Source organism: Cryptomeria japonica, chromosome 7 (assembly GCF_030272615.1).
Source record: "Cryptomeria japonica chromosome 7, Sugi_1.0, whole genome shotgun sequence".
NCBI classification, from domain to species: Eukaryota; Viridiplantae; Streptophyta; class Pinopsida; order Cupressales; family Cupressaceae; genus Cryptomeria; species Cryptomeria japonica.
The window spans coordinates 835,000,007-835,017,640 of NC_081411.1; the positions used below are offsets into that span (position 1 = coordinate 835,000,007).

A 17,634-nucleotide genomic window follows, 5' to 3' on the forward strand; every position below is an offset into this window, starting at 1 on the left:
AAATCTTACATCAAAAAAATATTAAGAGGATTTAAGACTCTTATTCTCTTGATCCCTTAGATTGTTCACCCTCATTAACATCATTAAAACCAATCATTGATTCATTCACTTGAATGTAATTCATCCTCTTAAGACTACGCCCTCGAGCGTATCACACCTCGTACTCCATAGGCTTGAACTACTTTCATAGGGCTTTTTCTAAAACACGCCACCTTTTAATTCAGTATTTTAGAATATAGTCCACCAAATTCTTAAAAACTTCGTAGCTACAAAATAAAATCGAATGCTAAAGTAAGTCACCTAATACTTGTTTTAGAAGCTAGATTTGTCTTCTTCATGATTTAATATCTGAATGCTAAATTTCTAATCAAAGCTCTATCAATTAAAATATGAACTGTCCAAACTTTGACTTACTACTCATTATCCGTTGCATTAATTTTCTATTTTCTGGTGAGTTAACCCTTGCAATATGTTGTTCTATCAAGAAATGGTAGGCCAATATGATTTGACCAACGAGCATGTCCGATGTATTCACCTCCACTAGTCATATGAACTAATGGGCTTTTTCTCTCATGTATATACGCAATCGTAAGACACGATGTTGTGGATCGCTGAGTTGAATGCTTATTATTTCTAAGCCTTTATACCCAAATCAAATCTTTGCTTTGTTGACCTTTCTTTTTAATTTGTGCAATATCCCTTATAATATTCCAATTTGCTTTGTTTGAGGATTGCATTCTCGATGGGGTAAGGAATTGTGTATTGTTTTTTCTACCAGCGACTGAAACCAGACTTTGGAGCACTTCCAAGGTAAGTTCTTCAGCAATTTCTGCACTCTGCATAAAACCAGATTTTGAGGTTATTGACAAAAGCCAAAGGAATTGATGTGGGTTCCTGTAATTTATGAATTTAAGGGTTGTAAACAATGGCGAAGGATGAACAAAGTGGCGGGGAACCTGAACCAAGAGAAGAAGAGGGCGCTGAAGCTGCAGAATTGTTGTTGTTTCAGACAAATGAATGTTATGTCTATATGGTAAGCTCAATATCAAACCTGATGTCATGTGCTTGGTTTTGAATTAGATTTCTCTGCCAGGTTTTTTTTCCCATGCTGATCACCCTCTGATCGGTCATACATTTTAAAATTGCAAAGAGAAAAGATTGGAAAGGGTATGGTCAGATGAGTGTTTTTGATGGGGTAGTTGTTTAGAGAATATATGCTGATTTTTAAAGGAAAGTTATGGAATTTGGTTTTACATCACGTCTCTTCAAATTTCCTCATTATTCCAATCACCACAAATTAATCAAATATTAAAATCTATCAGGGAGCTAGAGAGCTGGTATTTTTTGGGGAAAATTTCATTATTTCGATCCACAGATACAGGAAAATGTTTTGAAACAAGGTTAGTTTTTTGCAATAGGTCTAATAGACCAAATAATATGAATTCGTCGCTTCTTCATTGATTTTTTCGAGCTGGTGCATGTTTGGGCTGAAATGCTAATCTATGTTTATTAGAATTGTCAATTTTAAAGCTTGGCTGAGGAGGAATTGTATAACAATGGGTACAGGGGCTTGGCAAACAGTCAAATGATAAGGAGATTGAAGTTTTTTTCCAGAGGGATTACCACAGCTCTGCAAACAGTAAAAGCCCAATAGTTTCACTTGTGCATAATTGGAAGAGGTTTGGACCACCCAGTTGGGATTTATGCTCATCCCCTAAGATGGTTTTCACAACAGATTAGGTTGAAAATCATACTGTAGTAAATTTTATTCTGTCATTTTGAGAGATAGTTGTTTTCTCGGGGTTTGTTGGGATGTAATCTCTAGGTTAACGTGGTTCAAGTTCTGATGTAAAATTGAGAAATCCAAAACAATAGACATGATGTTTCCTCAAGCCCATGTAAATGATTGAGAATGCTTTTGGAAATTTACCTAGTTACATAGTTTTCATCCAAGTTAGATCAAAACGTCATTCCATGAGTGAGGACATATAATTGCTTCAACAATGTTACTGTAATTGATTATTTATGGAACAAATTGTTTCTTAGAATCTACGATATTTCTTGGCGATCTAAGTAAAAACTTTAAAGACAAGTGCTTTTATTTTTTTTCTTTTTGTACATCTTTCATCTTAGATTTCATTCTTATTAATTCTAGAGGCAATTGTTATTTTTTGAGCACTCACTTGGATTGCAACACTCTATTTATGGGTGTGTGGTATATCTGTATGTTTGTGTGCTATTTGGAACCAATAGAGCTCATCATTGTATGATCTGAAATGCTTTTTTGCATATGTGATACTAAGTTAGGATTCACCATTTATTCATCATTCTATACACATTGTTGTCTCTGATGCATCTGAATTCAAACTGAGGTACTAGTTCTCTGATTTTTCTCATTTATTTGTGGACATGATTTTATTTCACTTCGTAATTGGTCTATTAACATATTTATTTCTTTCTACCTTGCCCCACTCTCTGACCTTTGGAAGGTGAGATATAATGTTGCTTGTGAGGGTACCAAGGGTATTATTATTGCGACTTTTCTTGGATTTTTGGATGAACTGACCACTTTTATTTGCATAAAGCTCCTTTTATCTAGTAAATGTGCTCTGTGTTTTGATCATAGAGCCAAGTTGAAGATTTTTGCTGTTCTTTTCTAGGCATTAGAAGCACTGAATTTTAACTTTTTAAGATTCTTTTGCACTTTGCATTCTATTTTATAATATATGAACAAACTTAAGTTACAATTAAAAATGAAATTCCATTTCTGTCTGACAGCAAAGGAAAGCTAATGAAAACATGGGAAAGCAAGATACTACAACCCTTCTTTCTTGCTTGCATCGATGCTTGTAATTCTACCTATAAATAGAAGGATTTTATTTTGGACTCTCTTTTCTATTTGATATCAAAGTTTAAATGCTAATATGGTGTCTAAAGAGTGTTTTTCTCCTCGTGACAGATACCTCCAAGGAAAAGCTCAGCATCATACAGGTTCTCTCTCTTCCAACTTCCACTTCTCTCTCTTTGAATGAAAAAATGCTTCATATGAACACACTCCCACGGTTACTTTAGGACAAAAAATACACCTTGCTGCTTGTTTAGATTATATCCCATCATAAAACATTCACAATTCACAGTTTTGTTTTTTCTCGATATTTAAACTTGCTTTCTGTTCAGCCTAATTTTGCATCTCACCAGGTTCAATAACCAGATCTTTCTTTTTATATCGAAGACAATGTCTAGCTCTGTATCTATCCAAGGAAAGTGTTTCTTTTAATTAGCAGTTGTCTTTTTGCTATTGTGGATTCAAACACAGAAGATATGTGTAGTAAAAATTTGACATTGAAATTTGTGCATCATTCAATCATTGTCTATGCTATGATAATTATATTTTTAGGTGCAACTTTTGGGGAAAAATCAACTATTATGTTGAAGGATAGATTGTGAAGGGCTCTGAGCCAAGTTTTTTCAATATTGCATGAAATGAGTTGTTATTCCTTTTGCAAATCTATTTATTGAGGACTGTTTGCTTAGATCTTTCCCTCATCCTATTTGGAATACATCAATACATTATTAATCCCATTCACAAGTGAGGGTGGTTGGGCATACATTTTCTAAACTTGATGTCTTAATCTTGGACTTACGGATTTTTGAGCATTTAAAGTGGGTAGTGGGAAGGCTTTAGGAAATATTTCTAATCAGATTTTCACTCTTCCAGCTATCCTTCAGGAAGCATGTCAATGCCCAAGTCTTTTTCTCCTTTTTAAACTTTACAAAGGCATTTGGTTCTATTTATGGATATCTTTTATTTCAACTTATTTCATAGGTTTCAAAATATTGTTATATTGAGCTCTTTATTACTGCTATCATGGGCCTTCATGATACATATTTTGGTTGCCTCCGAACAGCCCACAAATTTTCTGATTTCTTTAGGGGTATAGTCAGGGTCAAACATTGATTATCTCTCTTTATGTATCTCTTTGGGATCTCTATAGAGATGTTGCTGATGGTTGTACCTTTTTTTTGGTTTTTTTGATCGGTAAAAGGCTATATTATATTTATTAATATAAAAAAGAGAGATTACATAGACATCAAGTAGCATATGCTTGAACCCACTATCAGTATATACGAAAGCACCCATTCTCCAAAACAGGAAACCCTACTACATACCACCCAGATCATATACATCTATTACAAAAGCATCATATAAAACTATTACAAACCACTGTTGTATACTTATTGCTAAACATATGAGTCTGTCCTTCGGTAATATAATCATCAACAGCTACAAAAACTGCTTTTCACACATCACTTACGACTTCGGCTCCTTCTCCCTCGACATCTCACTGCCGATTTAATAGTCTTCCTTCTTACGGAAGCTGAATTTCTATTTTGCCTTCCTTGGCTCCTCTCTGCTCGTCGCCTGCTCCACTTGCTCGCAGTTGCACAGGTACTCTTTGATGAGTGTCTAGCCACCTCGTGCTTTCACCCTTTGCTGCTCTCTGTCACTATCTGTTCCCCAAACCAGAAAAGGCCTCAATGGTGGGATAAATTCTACATCCCAAACCTATTCTCTGCTCTTGGTGATGAATCCTTCACCCGGTCGCACCATTGCCATCAGGGTCTCCATATCGAATTTCCACTCTTCCCTGACACATTTCCTCATTACCCATTTCACATCTTTGTTGCCCAATTCCAAGCACCAAGCAAAGAAAACAAAAGCCACATCCATGTTTGTGCAATATCTGAACTCAGAGTTCATATACTCCTCCGCCCAAAACTTATCAACGATCCTCAAGAAACGCGGATCTTCAATTTTAAAGATGTTCCTCATCCTTTCTTCTAAAATCTTCCCCATGAAGGCAAGTTGCTACTTGTCTGTCAAGAGGAAAAATTGGCCTCTATATTGCTCCGCAGAAACTTATCAAACCCCAACTCTCCCTGCAACTCGCCTCCCGTGCTTCTCTCACTGCCTTCCAAAAATAGCTGCATTGAAAAGCTCAAGGCCTGCACATTTAAAGCGAAGGCATCATGACTTGGCCAGCTTCCCCTACTTTGCACGCATTGCCACTTAATGTTGAAAATGCTTGCGCAACCCTCGTAGATCTCTCAATGGCTGCACACTGCCATTTGCAATCGTCCTCCACACTACTACCTCTACTCGTCTCCTTCACACACTTGAGGAACTCCCGTCCCATCTGTCACATCATCACCAATCATGACTTCATTGGCTAGGTGCAGCCGTCTGAAGTCATCCCACCACTCCATCATGTCGTTGCCTCAAGCAAAAACCCGTAGTTCGATAGAATGTCCTTCTCTCTATTACCTTCACATTTAATATGGGAGACTTTAAAGTCTTGAAATTGATCTAGTTTTGGCTTTATAATCTTTATATATTTGTTTAGTTTCCAATTTTGGGCTTCACCCTCATCAATTGAATTTACTATCACTTGGGAGTCGCCTTCAAGATGAAGCTTTGAGCTTGAAAGCTAGGAAGCCAGGTTAAGTGCAAGGATCGGCATTTGAGCTTCCGCCTTGTTGTTAATGCCTTTTTCTAACTTTTGAGCACTGATTGCAATGATGTTTCCAATTTCATCCTATTGTAACATCCCTCACCTGAAGGACCAGGATTTCCCTTAGATGCCCTATCAAAGTTGATCTTGATCCATCCTTTCTCTGGCCTTTGCCACACAACTCCTTCATTAGCTTGCTTGATTGGATTAATCCAATGAGGCCCATTTAAGGGCTTGAACCTGAGAAGGGGCCATTGTGACTAGATAATCTTGTCCGCCATATTAAAGGGGTATTTCTGGAAATTATGATTATGAGTTGCTGCATTGACAGTTTCTGAATTGCAGTCTCCAATCTCACCAACATATGCCGCATATTTTCTTCTTTACCTTGGAAGATTCTCCTATTTCTTTCTTTCCACACTTGCCAAATCAAAATCGAGGGAGCAACATACCAAATACTAGAGTAAATTGACTTGTTCTGAACCAATTTCCAGCTTTGAAACAGATTACTAACTGAGGATGGTAAGGGGATTTGCTAGTTGAGCTTCTGCAACAAAAATCTCCAATAGTTTGTGGTGAATTCACAATTCAAAAGCAAGTGGTCAAGAGTTTCCTCTGTGTCTTTGCAAAGCATACACTTGAATGAACCATGGAATCCTAATTTACTCAGTCTTTTGCCAGTTGGAATTCTCCCTTTTAAAGCCAACCACGTAAAGGTGCCTGCTTTAGGACGACAACATTTATTCCAACATAGTCTAGCCGGGCACCCATTATCCTCAAACTCATTTTCCAGCAACTTATATCCAATCTTCACTAAATATTGCCCACTCTTATCATCGCACCATATTTTTTCATCGTTCTCCCCTGTTAGGAATTTTTCCGAGGCACACGTCTTGCTGAATTTTAAGATGCAGACCGGGACACATCTCTCCATTTCCACTTTTATACATCATTGTCCACAACCTTTTCCACATAGTTACATACTTTCCTACCCCAATTGGCTTCCAAAATGTGCGGTACTTCTCTAACATTCGGGTCCTCCCTAAGCATTTTGTGTCCTTCCCAGGAGTCACACTAGAAATCAGCCCTTTCCTCATTACCCAGTTGCCATGTAACATGATCACAAATAACATGCCTACAAGACATTAAGAAGTTCCAAATCGCTGACCCCTTTGGGACATTCTGAATAGTGAGAATCTGCTCTCTATGTTGAGAGTCTAGATATTTGTTCCTTGAGATTTTAACTCATTTCTGATTCGGTTTAGAGTACATATTCAATACTAACTTTGCTCCCATTGCTTCATTCATAGTACTCCAGTTCCTCAGCCCTACCCCCCCTGCCGGCTTTGGTTTGCAAACTTTTTCCTATGCCAACAATGGGATTTTGTCTTTCTCTTGCTTCCCATTCCAAAAAAAATTCCTCATTTTTTGTTCAATCATTTTAAAAATCTTGACTGGGATTTTCAAGCACATCATTGAGAAAATTGGTAAGGCAGATACAACAGTCCTTAACATGATGAGCCATCTGACCGCCATCAGCCATTTACTACTAATTTTTTCCACACAGTTGACTTGCAATCACTTGCGAAAAGTGGTATGCCTAAGAACCTATCTGGAAGTTTCCCTGATTTTATATCCAAGATTCTTCAAATTTCCCTCTTCTTATTCAAGTTTGTATCGAAAAAGATGATTTCAGACTTATGCCAATTCACTCTCTGCCCCGAAACAATGCAGTAGTTATCTAGAGTTTGTTTGATGCATCTTGCTTCCCTTAAAGATGCCACCCCAAAGAGCATGGTATCATCAGCAAATTGCTGATGTGTGGTAGCCTTCAAACCTGGAACAATTTTCACCCCTTGCCATTTGCCCTCTTGCCTCATTTTAGAGACGGATCTTCCCAGTATGATGAAGAGGAAAGGAGAGAGGAGGTCCTTGTCTTAGTCCTCTAGTAGATTGAAAAAAACCTTGCGGGCTGCCATTGACTAAGATTGAGATTCTAGGAGTGGTGATGCAACTCTTCACCCATGCAATCCATTCTTTGCAGAAGCCAAATCTCTCCATGACTAGAAGCAATAACTTCCTATCCATGTAATCGTATGCTTTTCTTATATCATGTTTAATCAACATTTTGTCTACATTGGCCTTTCTAATAGTGTGAATAATCATGAGCAATGATAATTCCTTCGATAATAGATCTTTGTGGAATAAATCCACTCTGTTCATCAAATATTATGCCTGTTAACATTTTTTTCATTCTTTGAATCATCACCTTAGCGATGACCTTATATGTGGTATTTGTCATGTCCCCTCTTTGATCGTTATTTTTAACCTAAATGAAGCAATTATTATAAATTAATATAAATGATTATTTGAAATTATTAATATTTATTGATAAATAATATTTTTTGAAATATCCAAATAAAGTAAATTAATATTATATTATAAACATTTATAAATACATACACAAATATAATAATAAATAATTCGGAAAATATATGTAACAAAAATAATATAAAAACTGCCTTTATCCTCATCAATAACCTGCAAAATAAATCAAGCCTAAGTGGACTGCCGGTCAGAGTTGTCCCCTAAGCTGTAGACAATGATACTTAGTCATGAGTATCAATAATAAATTGGTTAAGTCTATGATAATCACAGCAATCATTAGCGACTTAAGACTATCTATGCTGCCAACCTTGTAATATGCATGCTACAGTGATATGAGAATTAGAAGAAAGCAGCAATCAAACAAAGAAACGACGGGACAGTGAATGTAACAATAATAATAATATATCAATGAGCAAAGAATCAATGACATTTACTCATCACTGATAATTCCATGGATATATTAAGAATAACATAAATGCTAACGAATTTATCCTTTAGAAGAAAACGAGATGTTATGCAGTGAAGAGAATAAAGACTTGGCGAATATCGGTGTATGAACAGCCAGCGCTCAAACTAATATCCATGACTGGCCACGAGATAATTATAGTCAGCATCAATGAGGAATATGTTTTTTGATCGAATATAATAATATTATCGATGAGATATCTCATCCTGAATAATCAATATAATCCAACATGATTACATTTATAGGTAGCGATGAAATAGAGACTATCGTGTGGCTAGCGATTCGTTAACAAATAATCATCAATAAATCGAGGATATGCAAACTACTAGTGGAGAGACATGATTAGGAAGAGACCTGTCTCTTCGATAACCAAGCGATACAACCATTCCATCGTGCAAGATACATTAGGGAAGAGTATCAGCGATGAAAGGAAAAACACACAAAAAAAGATGAGTGAGCGCCAGCCAAAAGTCATCCAAATTAATCAAGGGAAGGCATGCCTCAGGTATGGTTTTTGTCACTCATAAGAATGATAATGTCTATTGTTCTATATTACAATGTAATACGTATATATTCAGTAAAACAGAAATAACCACCGTATGACAGAACTGTTATTAAGTTACAGGCAGTAACATCCTTGTTTTTTGTGGTATGCATAGGGGATGTGTTTAATAAGTCGGCTTAATAGATGCAGTCCGATAATGTGTGTATGCAGAATTTAATAAAAATACTAACATAGATTGCAATATGTATAATAGTAATATTTAATTCATAACAGTGGCAGACCAGAACTGTTATGTGTCAGATCTGTCTGCCTTTCACCAGCCACTGTATATACTAATAACCAATTTTTTAAGCAGTGGTAGTATCAAAAATGTATATAAACTCTCTTAACATCCTCTTTCCACGAGCCACTCCGTGGAGGATGTTTCTACTCCTACTCAGTACTCTTTTGTTGGAGGATATTGATACTCATCTAAATTCAAGATCAACCAACTTTGATACCATATGGTGCAGACAAGGGTAGGGATCCAAATGAATGCTGACTTTTCTCTTGTAGTAAAGACTTTACATCATATTCTAATAGGGTCATTAAGGGTCCCGTTGTGACCTAATCACACATCACCCCATTCCAAATGGGGACCCCCTGCTTTTTAGGTTCTCGTGGTCTTTTGGTTTTGGTTCGTTGGGTCTTTTCGCTGTAGTCTCTTCGGTCTCCTCAGTTTGCAAGTGTTTTGGGGTGAATTTGATCAAGTCGTTTGAGTGATTTTGGCCAAGTCTGGAACATGTTTTGCCTATTTTAGGGTTTTGCCCTTCAAACTTAGATTTGAGGTCTTTTCCTTAGGGTTTTGGAAAAACTGAACATTGCATTGGAATTAGGGTCCTTCAAGGACAAGGAAGCTACCAGTGAAATTTGAGGGAATTCTGAGCAACTTCCTATTTTTAGAAAGTTCCTAATTTTTAGGGATTTCATTGCCTCTTAGATTGTCTTTATTTTGCCAAAAATCAAACTTAGTATTTTTAATAGTTTTTATTTTTAGTAAGTTTCTATTTTTAGTAAGTGTCATCTTGCCTCAGTTTGCCCTAATTTTGACTTTTTGAAGTACTTACTATTTTTGGTTAGTCTATTTTTGGCAGTTTCTTCACAGACAAGGGTTCCAACATTGAAGACTGAGCATTCCTGAATATTTGGCTAAATCCGAAAAGTTGAAAAAGCAGGTAGTTGATCTAAAAATGGCTGTTTGAAATCATTCCAAAAGTGGAAAGGCATTGAAAAATCTCCTGAAGGCATGAAAACCCACTTCAATCTGGGCATGGCACCCTAATCTGGAAAATGAACAAAAATGGATTCCAAAGATAGCATGGGCGCCAAACTTGGGTGGTGAAGGAAAATCTCTTCAAATGCAAAATTCCTTCGCACCATGGAATCCACGCCAAGAATGTGCATGGGCGCTAAAATGAGGTTGTGGAGGAATTTTTCTCCACACCCAAATTCCTTCACACTAGCAAAACAACGCCCATGTAGGGGTATTGAGCACTAGATTGGGTCATAGAGGAATTTTCCTCCATGACCATAATTCCTGAACTATATGATTTCCACACCCAAGTCAAAGTTAGATTGCCAAAACAGAGGTATGGAGGAATATTTCCAAAGACGAAAAATCCTGCAGGGGGTCAGTTTAGCGCCCAAATCCAAGATAGGGCGTCAGAATGGAGGCAAGAAGGAAAAGTTGATAAAAGTGAAATTCCTCGAAGGCATGGAATTAGTGCCCAAGCATGGTAAGTGGGCACCAATTCCTCCACATGGTGGTTTTCATGCCCAAACAAGGTGAAGAGTGCTAGGCAGGGGTAGGGAAGGAATTCCTTCCAAACAACAAAATTCCTCCATGGTAGTGAATTAGTGCCCAAGGATAAGGAGGAAAGAAAAAACCCCTTAGGAAAGTAAATAAAAAATCATCCTCAAGCATGGAAATTCGCCTAAAATTGAAGAAATTTCGAGGCGGAGACAAAATTGGTCAAGTTAGAGAAGTTTCTCTCTTGAGCTTCGGAACTCAAATTTGAAAAAATTCCTAAAAATTAGGAAATGTGACAAATTGATGAAAAAGCTTCTTTGGAACAAGATGGACTTAAAAAGCAAAAAAAATTCTTCTTGGATAAAATTTCTCTCTCCAGAAATCTAGATGATCACGATTTCTTTTCAAGTGGATAAATCGACAAAATTCGTTAAGGAAAGAAAAATCTTTCAAAATCTTCTTTGAAAATTAAAATGGAAAGATTCTCGCAATCGGCAAGTTGGCAACATGCAAAGGAATATTCCATGCTTATGATTTAATGAAATCATGGAAATTTCCATTTTTGAACTAGATGATATTTTGGGACCCATTTGCATGGCGAATTATTAAGGAAAGTATGATGCATTCTTAATGCAACTGCTAAGATTAAATTTTTGCCAACTTGGCAGCTTGGTGAGGAATTCTATATAAATGATGAAACACAATTCATTTCTCATGTGCGATTTTGGAGAAAGTTGAGATTGGAGAGAAGTGATAAAGATTCAGAGGCGAAGAATTTCATTTCTTTTCAAGAAGTTCTTGATCGGGGAGGTTTTATTTTATTCCTAGTTAGGAATTTATCGGTTGGAATTTCTTCTCCACTATCTTATTTAATTCCTTATGCAGATTTTTAATGTTAAGTCCCTTTGTTTTGTAGGAATGGCGGAATCAAGCAAGGCTGCAACTACTTCTAGGCAGGCGCAAATAAAGAACAAGATGAAGGGATTCCTTCCAAAGTCCAAGATTATTTCCAAGTGGAAGGAAATCAGTGACACCAACCTGGGAACCTTCCAGATGGGTGCTTTCAGGCACAAGGTTTTTGGAACAGCTAGACGCAATCCATCACCTATTGCTGTTAAATTTGTTAAGAGCGGAATTGTCTTAGTTAGAGGCTTCCCTCAAGCCATTCAATGTCCAGAATTGATTTTGGAGTGCGCAAAGCACTATGATGAAGAAAGAAGAGTGATTTTGACATCAGAGGGCAAGCTCTTGGCCAACCTGATTGCCAAAGCTATTGGAGAAACTTTCGAAATTTCGGCGTGTCATTCCATGACTTACAGACTTAAGGATAGAGCAACAACAGTGTATGATGTACATTTAATTTCCAATATTTACTTATATCCGGGCCCAAGGATTTTCCTTTCAGCCGCACAAACTTCCAAGGTATCCTATGGACAAACTGGTGTTACTGGAGCTCACCAGGCAATCGACTACTTATGACATTATTCAAAAAAAGAAAAGGGAGCTGTCCATTGAATTCCCTATTGTCCTAGGTGACTATGTTGAATTGTGTCCTTCATTGGCAGCTGCTGAAAAGTCCTTGGAAGAATTGGCATTCTACCACTTGACATTCCATATGTCCTGATCCTTCTTTGATCCATATAATAAAATCCGGATGGTCGCCAAAATGAAGTTCAGGCATAAATTTCACTCGGAAGATTTTTGGGCAAATGCCAAGGATGATCTCGAGATCAGGGAAAAAATGTTTTCCAGATTGCCCCTTGACTTGATTAGAATTAGTGAAATCATTCAGGTGTCAGATTAGGTAAAGGAAAATAAGGATGTGATGTAGTTGGGAATTGAAAAGTTGAAGGATACACCTATCCAGGTTCCAGACTGGTTAGAACCAGAAGATGATTTAGAGGTCTTGGCTAGGCCAGTTTTGAAATTTACCAGGCATTGGGTGGATCGGCACATCAGGTCGCTGAGGGAAGGAAATGTGTGCCTTAGTTACCAATTGATGGGGAATATGGATTCCCACAGTGATGCAACAGAAGGATCATCTCAAGCCCAGGTTGAAGAGGGAGAAGTTCAGTAGGAAGGAGCTGGACATAGCAAAGAAATGAATGTTTCTAAGAAGTCCAAAACCAGGAAGAGGAAAGATACCTAGCCGGAAATCCAACCACAAGTTTAGCCAGAAGAGTCTCAGCCGAAAAGGTCGAGGGCAAAAGAAGCACGATCGTCGGCTAGTTCCTCTAGTGTGCAGGAAGTAGAAATGATTACACAAGAGATTCCACGAAGTCAGCCTTAGGATAATGTCCTTGGCAATGTTCTAGCACAAGTTTTGCTTAGCGCCAACACTTCTCACAAACCTGTTTCATCGGAAATTCAAAGGCAATAAATTCCTCCGAGCACAGAACAACAAGAACAGGATGCCTTCTTTGATACAATTCTTGGAGACATGGAGGAAGTTTCGCAGGATCAAGGGCACACAGAAATTCATGATCAACCAGTCGCTACTCCTAATTGGCTTAGGGAAACGGTGAGAAGGGATCTAGAGGAAGAGATAGATCCAATGCAAGAGTTAGAAAGACTTTTGAGTAGGATGGATAAACCAGCTAAAAAGAAGGTAGCTCAGAAATTTTCTAAGATCACACATGATGAATCCGGATCCAGACTGTTGCACTTGGTCGAGCCTATGATGGACAAACAGAAATGAGATCATGCTTGATGAATATGTGATCAGAGAAGTTGATTTGGGGCGTGCATCCACAACACAAGTAGTGGAAGATTTTGAAGAATCTTCCTTGGCCATGAAGGAGAAAATGAAGAAGATGAAAGAGAAGTGCAAAAGGATGAAGAGGGAAAATCAGGTATTGTGCGAATATGTGCGGAGTTTCAAACATCGACTCAAAGAGGAAGACCCGTTCTTAGTTCTTCCCTCCTCTCTTCCTAAGGAATCCATTGATGGTGTTGAAGAAGTTAGGAAGAGAGCTCAGTGCTCTAAGGAGTGGGTGGAAGGTGTTTTCACTTCAGCAAGAGGATTCATTGAGAACTTGGCTCGTCTTCATTCTAGAAGTCATACAATCCTGAACAACCCTGAACATGCTGGAAGTCGTGGATAGTTCATGGGAGGACATGCACATTTACCAAGACTTGACTATTCCACGACTCATAGAGCTAATGGAGATTCCTAGGCAGACATTGATTGACGGGAAGGTCGTCCAAGAGAATGATGTTTATGATTTCCCGCGGTGGTTTTTCACCGTCTGCACTGGAAAAGAATATTTTGAAAGATTGAACAAGGAGTCTGCTTCCTTGAGAGACTTAATTAGGAAAGTGCAAGGGGAAATCTTTAAGGCAGTTGAGGCACTATTTTCTAGAGGGGCGACTGAAGAAGAGTTGATGGTGAACTTCCTTAGGGACAAATTGCATGAATTTTTCTTTGTAGATTCATTTTCCACAACACACTTGGTAAGTGTTTCTTTGTTCTCCAACATAATACAGAAAACATAGGAGTTAGTGGCAGATTGGGAGAAGCTTTTCTCCAAGTGCGAGAAAGAAATTGCCTTGATGGAATTCAGGATGGGAAGCCTACCAAGTGTCTCCATAAGGGAATTGGAGGCCGTCATCACTAGGTTCATTGCATATGCTATTAATGAGCGAGATAATGGCCGTCCATTTTTGGACAGGAATCTTTTGACATAATGGCGCATGCATGGCTGGAATATTTGACCAAGTGGTGGCTGGGTCAATGCATGTCGGGGTAGTGGAACATCTTTTCGCATGTAGCCATCGCGTTCGGGAGGTGATGTTGCATTTATGGCATCATGGGCGATTTTGCATGGAGGAATATTTATTGCATTTACGATGTATTGGGCAGATTTGATGGAAAATGGTGCATTTATTGCACAAGTGGACGCCATTTTGGGCATGTGGGAACTAATTGTTAATGGGTATAATGGGCATTTAATGAATATTCCCACCTTGTTGCATCATGTGTGTGGAATCTTTTAGGGCAAAACCTAATTAGGATTTTGAATGTAATCATGACTTGAGGTCTATATAAGGGGGTGATCCCCTCATTTGTAAAGGGAGGTGAGATAGTCTAAGATTGTTGCGAAGAGCTATTGAAGCAGTAAACTTAATACATTATACTTTTGAAGGTGTATACTTGTCCTGTTTTGTAGCTTGCATGGTCTTGCTTTCCTCACTTAGAGTAGATTTGTTTTTCAGCACTTAGATGAACGAGATTGATGATATTGTTTGTAGTGAAATCTTTGCTCATACCTTTTGTTAATAGCTGTTTGTTATTAACAGTGCAAGGTTAGTCTGAGCCTTTTTATGTGGATCATTAGGTGGACATTGTTCTTTGATGGTGTTCATTGGTGTTATGAAAATATTTTGCACAACCTTTGAAGATTGCACCGCCTTTGTGTAGTTGTACTAAGTTGGCGAAGCAAAGTGTGGTTGATTTCACTCAAGCAACCATTGTTTCTTTGTTCTTAGATTTAGCATGGCTTTCTAAACCCTTCCCTTTTACTTTCAACACTTACGAAGTCAAAATCCTAAAAAAGAGCTTCTCATTGACATATCATTCACGATCAAATTCCTTGAAAGCCATAAATTTGTTAAAATCTTCTTAAGTGTGCATAAGTCCCCTTGGATTACCGGCATATCACATCAAGCCCACTGAGTCACATCCATTGGATAACTGGAACCTTGGAGTCCATCATTTGAACTTACTGCAATCTTAGCATACTATTGAACTTTGATCAAGAGAGAGTAAAGTGACTGTTGGGAAAACTTTATTCTGTGTTAGACGCTGTCATAAAAAACATGTCAACAGGTCCTAAAAAACTGAACAAATAGAATTTGAAGACTCTCTAAAGACATCAGATTCTCCAAGAAACTGCACTCACCCAGTCATTGAACAAGACCATATAAATGATGCTTTTGTATTGATTTGGAAACTAATTAGATACTCTTGTTTATTGATTCTGATAGACCATAATTACTCTTATGACTATCAAATTTATTGATTTGAAACAGGGAACAAGATGCTTGCAACAACTCTCAAACTTGATGATTTTGGAAGTCAATGTGTTACCACAAATCATAGAAAAAGCACCAACTTTCACTACCAATGGATCACAAGATCACATCATTGTTTATGGGGAAATTTCGATAGTATTTCCTTTTGCAAAATTGATGTCTAACAGATTATAATAACCCTAAGAACATCAAGGCTGAAATATAAGAAACTATTCAAGTTTTAGATGAGAAAGTGGAAACCCTATCTGACAAGCTTCTACAATCTTTTACCTCCAAGTATAACTCCAAGTATGGTGCATATCTTGAAGATTCTAATCAATAGGTCAAGAATGTAAATGACAAATGTATCTCCCTCCAAACGTATTGCCATTTTTGTAAGGGGGTTAAAGTTTGAAGTCAAGGAGTTAACTTTGTAACTCACTGCAAATGTGGCACCATTCATCAATGATTAATGCAAAGTCAAGAAGTCAAGCGTAACCTCCACCTAGTCAACACAATTAAGACAAGGCATGCAAGATTCTCTTTAATTTGTAAATCCACATACAAGCTTCCTTTTCAAAGTCATTGACATGCAACTGAAGGTCAAATATGCAATTTAGATAAGCAACATGCAAGTGCCCCACCACCCCAAGTGCTCTTATGAGACATTATGACTCTTCAACTTACATGAGGTGTCATGTGCAAGTGAACATGTGTCAAATGGGCCTTTTAAAAATTCCAACTAAAGGCAAATGTCCAAATGAGAAGGACAACATTTGAATTTGACTAATTTGAAGCATACTTCGAAATTTGGACTTGGCCAACCCAAATTTGTCTTGGATTGATAACTCAACAAAACTTAACAAATAAAAAAATACTTAAATTCTTTAAAAAATAAATTTAATGCAAAATACAATTACAAAATGTAACAAATGAATCTGTAACGTTGAGGGAGTGTTTTCTATTATATTTGAATACAAAAAAAGTACAATATCGTATGATATGTATTATGTATTTATGATGATTGTCATTGAAAATATTTATAAAAAATAACTTCTCCATGCAAGTACAACACTTTACAATTTCCTCTTCCTCGTTTGGTGAGAATTGGGGCATACTCCTTGCAGTCAGCTACAGCTCCGCTCTTGTACTAGAAGGCAATGATGACTCCTTTGCCTCAAGTTCAACATAATGTGGAATGATGTCATCCAATCCAATGTCTCTTTCTTCTGTTCTAGCTGCACCCTCCGTTGATGCCTTTTGAAATCAATAGTCTCGTCTTCTGTAAATAGGGATGTTCTCATCTTGTGTAGTTGAGTCTCTATATGGATCAATCTTATTCAAGTATATAGGTTTCCAAGTAGTTGTGTCCTTCAGCTTTCTTTTGTGAAGGTGAAGGTTGTATTGCACAAAATGAGGTCATTGAGGCGTTGTGACAAGTTGTTGCATATCTTCTTGTGAATGGCTTCAAACAAATTCCAAATGTAGAAGCACTACAAGGTTGAGACAAGATATGAAGGTTTAGCATTTGAAGATATGAGATATTTCTGATCTAATTTTCGCACCAATCAATTGCAAATAAGATGTTTAAAAGCTTGTAAGTAAGCGATAATTGTAAGATGTAATTGAAGATTCCAATTTTTGTTACTTGGTGTTTGGATGATTCTCTCAAATAGTTAGTAGCAAAGAGAAGAGCTTCCCTTTAAGTTGCTTGTAATTTGCAACTTTTGAATAATCAGGTTCCTCACTGCAATATCAGGTGTCATCCTCTCATTTCATATTGGAAGGTCCTTCTTAACCTCCCCATTAAAATTTGGGAAGTCATATGAAAAGAAAAACTTGGGGTTGAGGTAGTGCATACTATGTGAATGGGTTGGTAGAGTTAATTGTTACACCATCAATAAAATATCTCTCAAATGGGTTCAAATTTCTCTATATCTCCCTTGTAGTAGTTTTAGAT

General features: G+C 37.4%; 1 protein-coding gene across 1 annotated transcript in view; it reads left to right on the top strand.

Moving 5' to 3' along the window:
• The first annotated feature begins 280 nt into the window (after positions 1-280).
• The window catches only part of LOC131074282 (uncharacterized protein At1g03900), an 81,899-nt gene continuing 64,545 nt past the window's right edge, over positions 281-17,634 (top strand). The window contains exons 1-3 of the mRNA XM_058010868.2: positions 281-810; positions 915-1,033; positions 2,960-2,991. Of these exons, the coding sequence (XP_057866851.1) occupies positions 926-1,033; positions 2,960-2,991 (140 nt within the window). The 5' untranslated portion in view covers positions 281-810; positions 915-925. The remainder of the gene's footprint in view (positions 811-914; positions 1,034-2,959; positions 2,992-17,634) is intronic.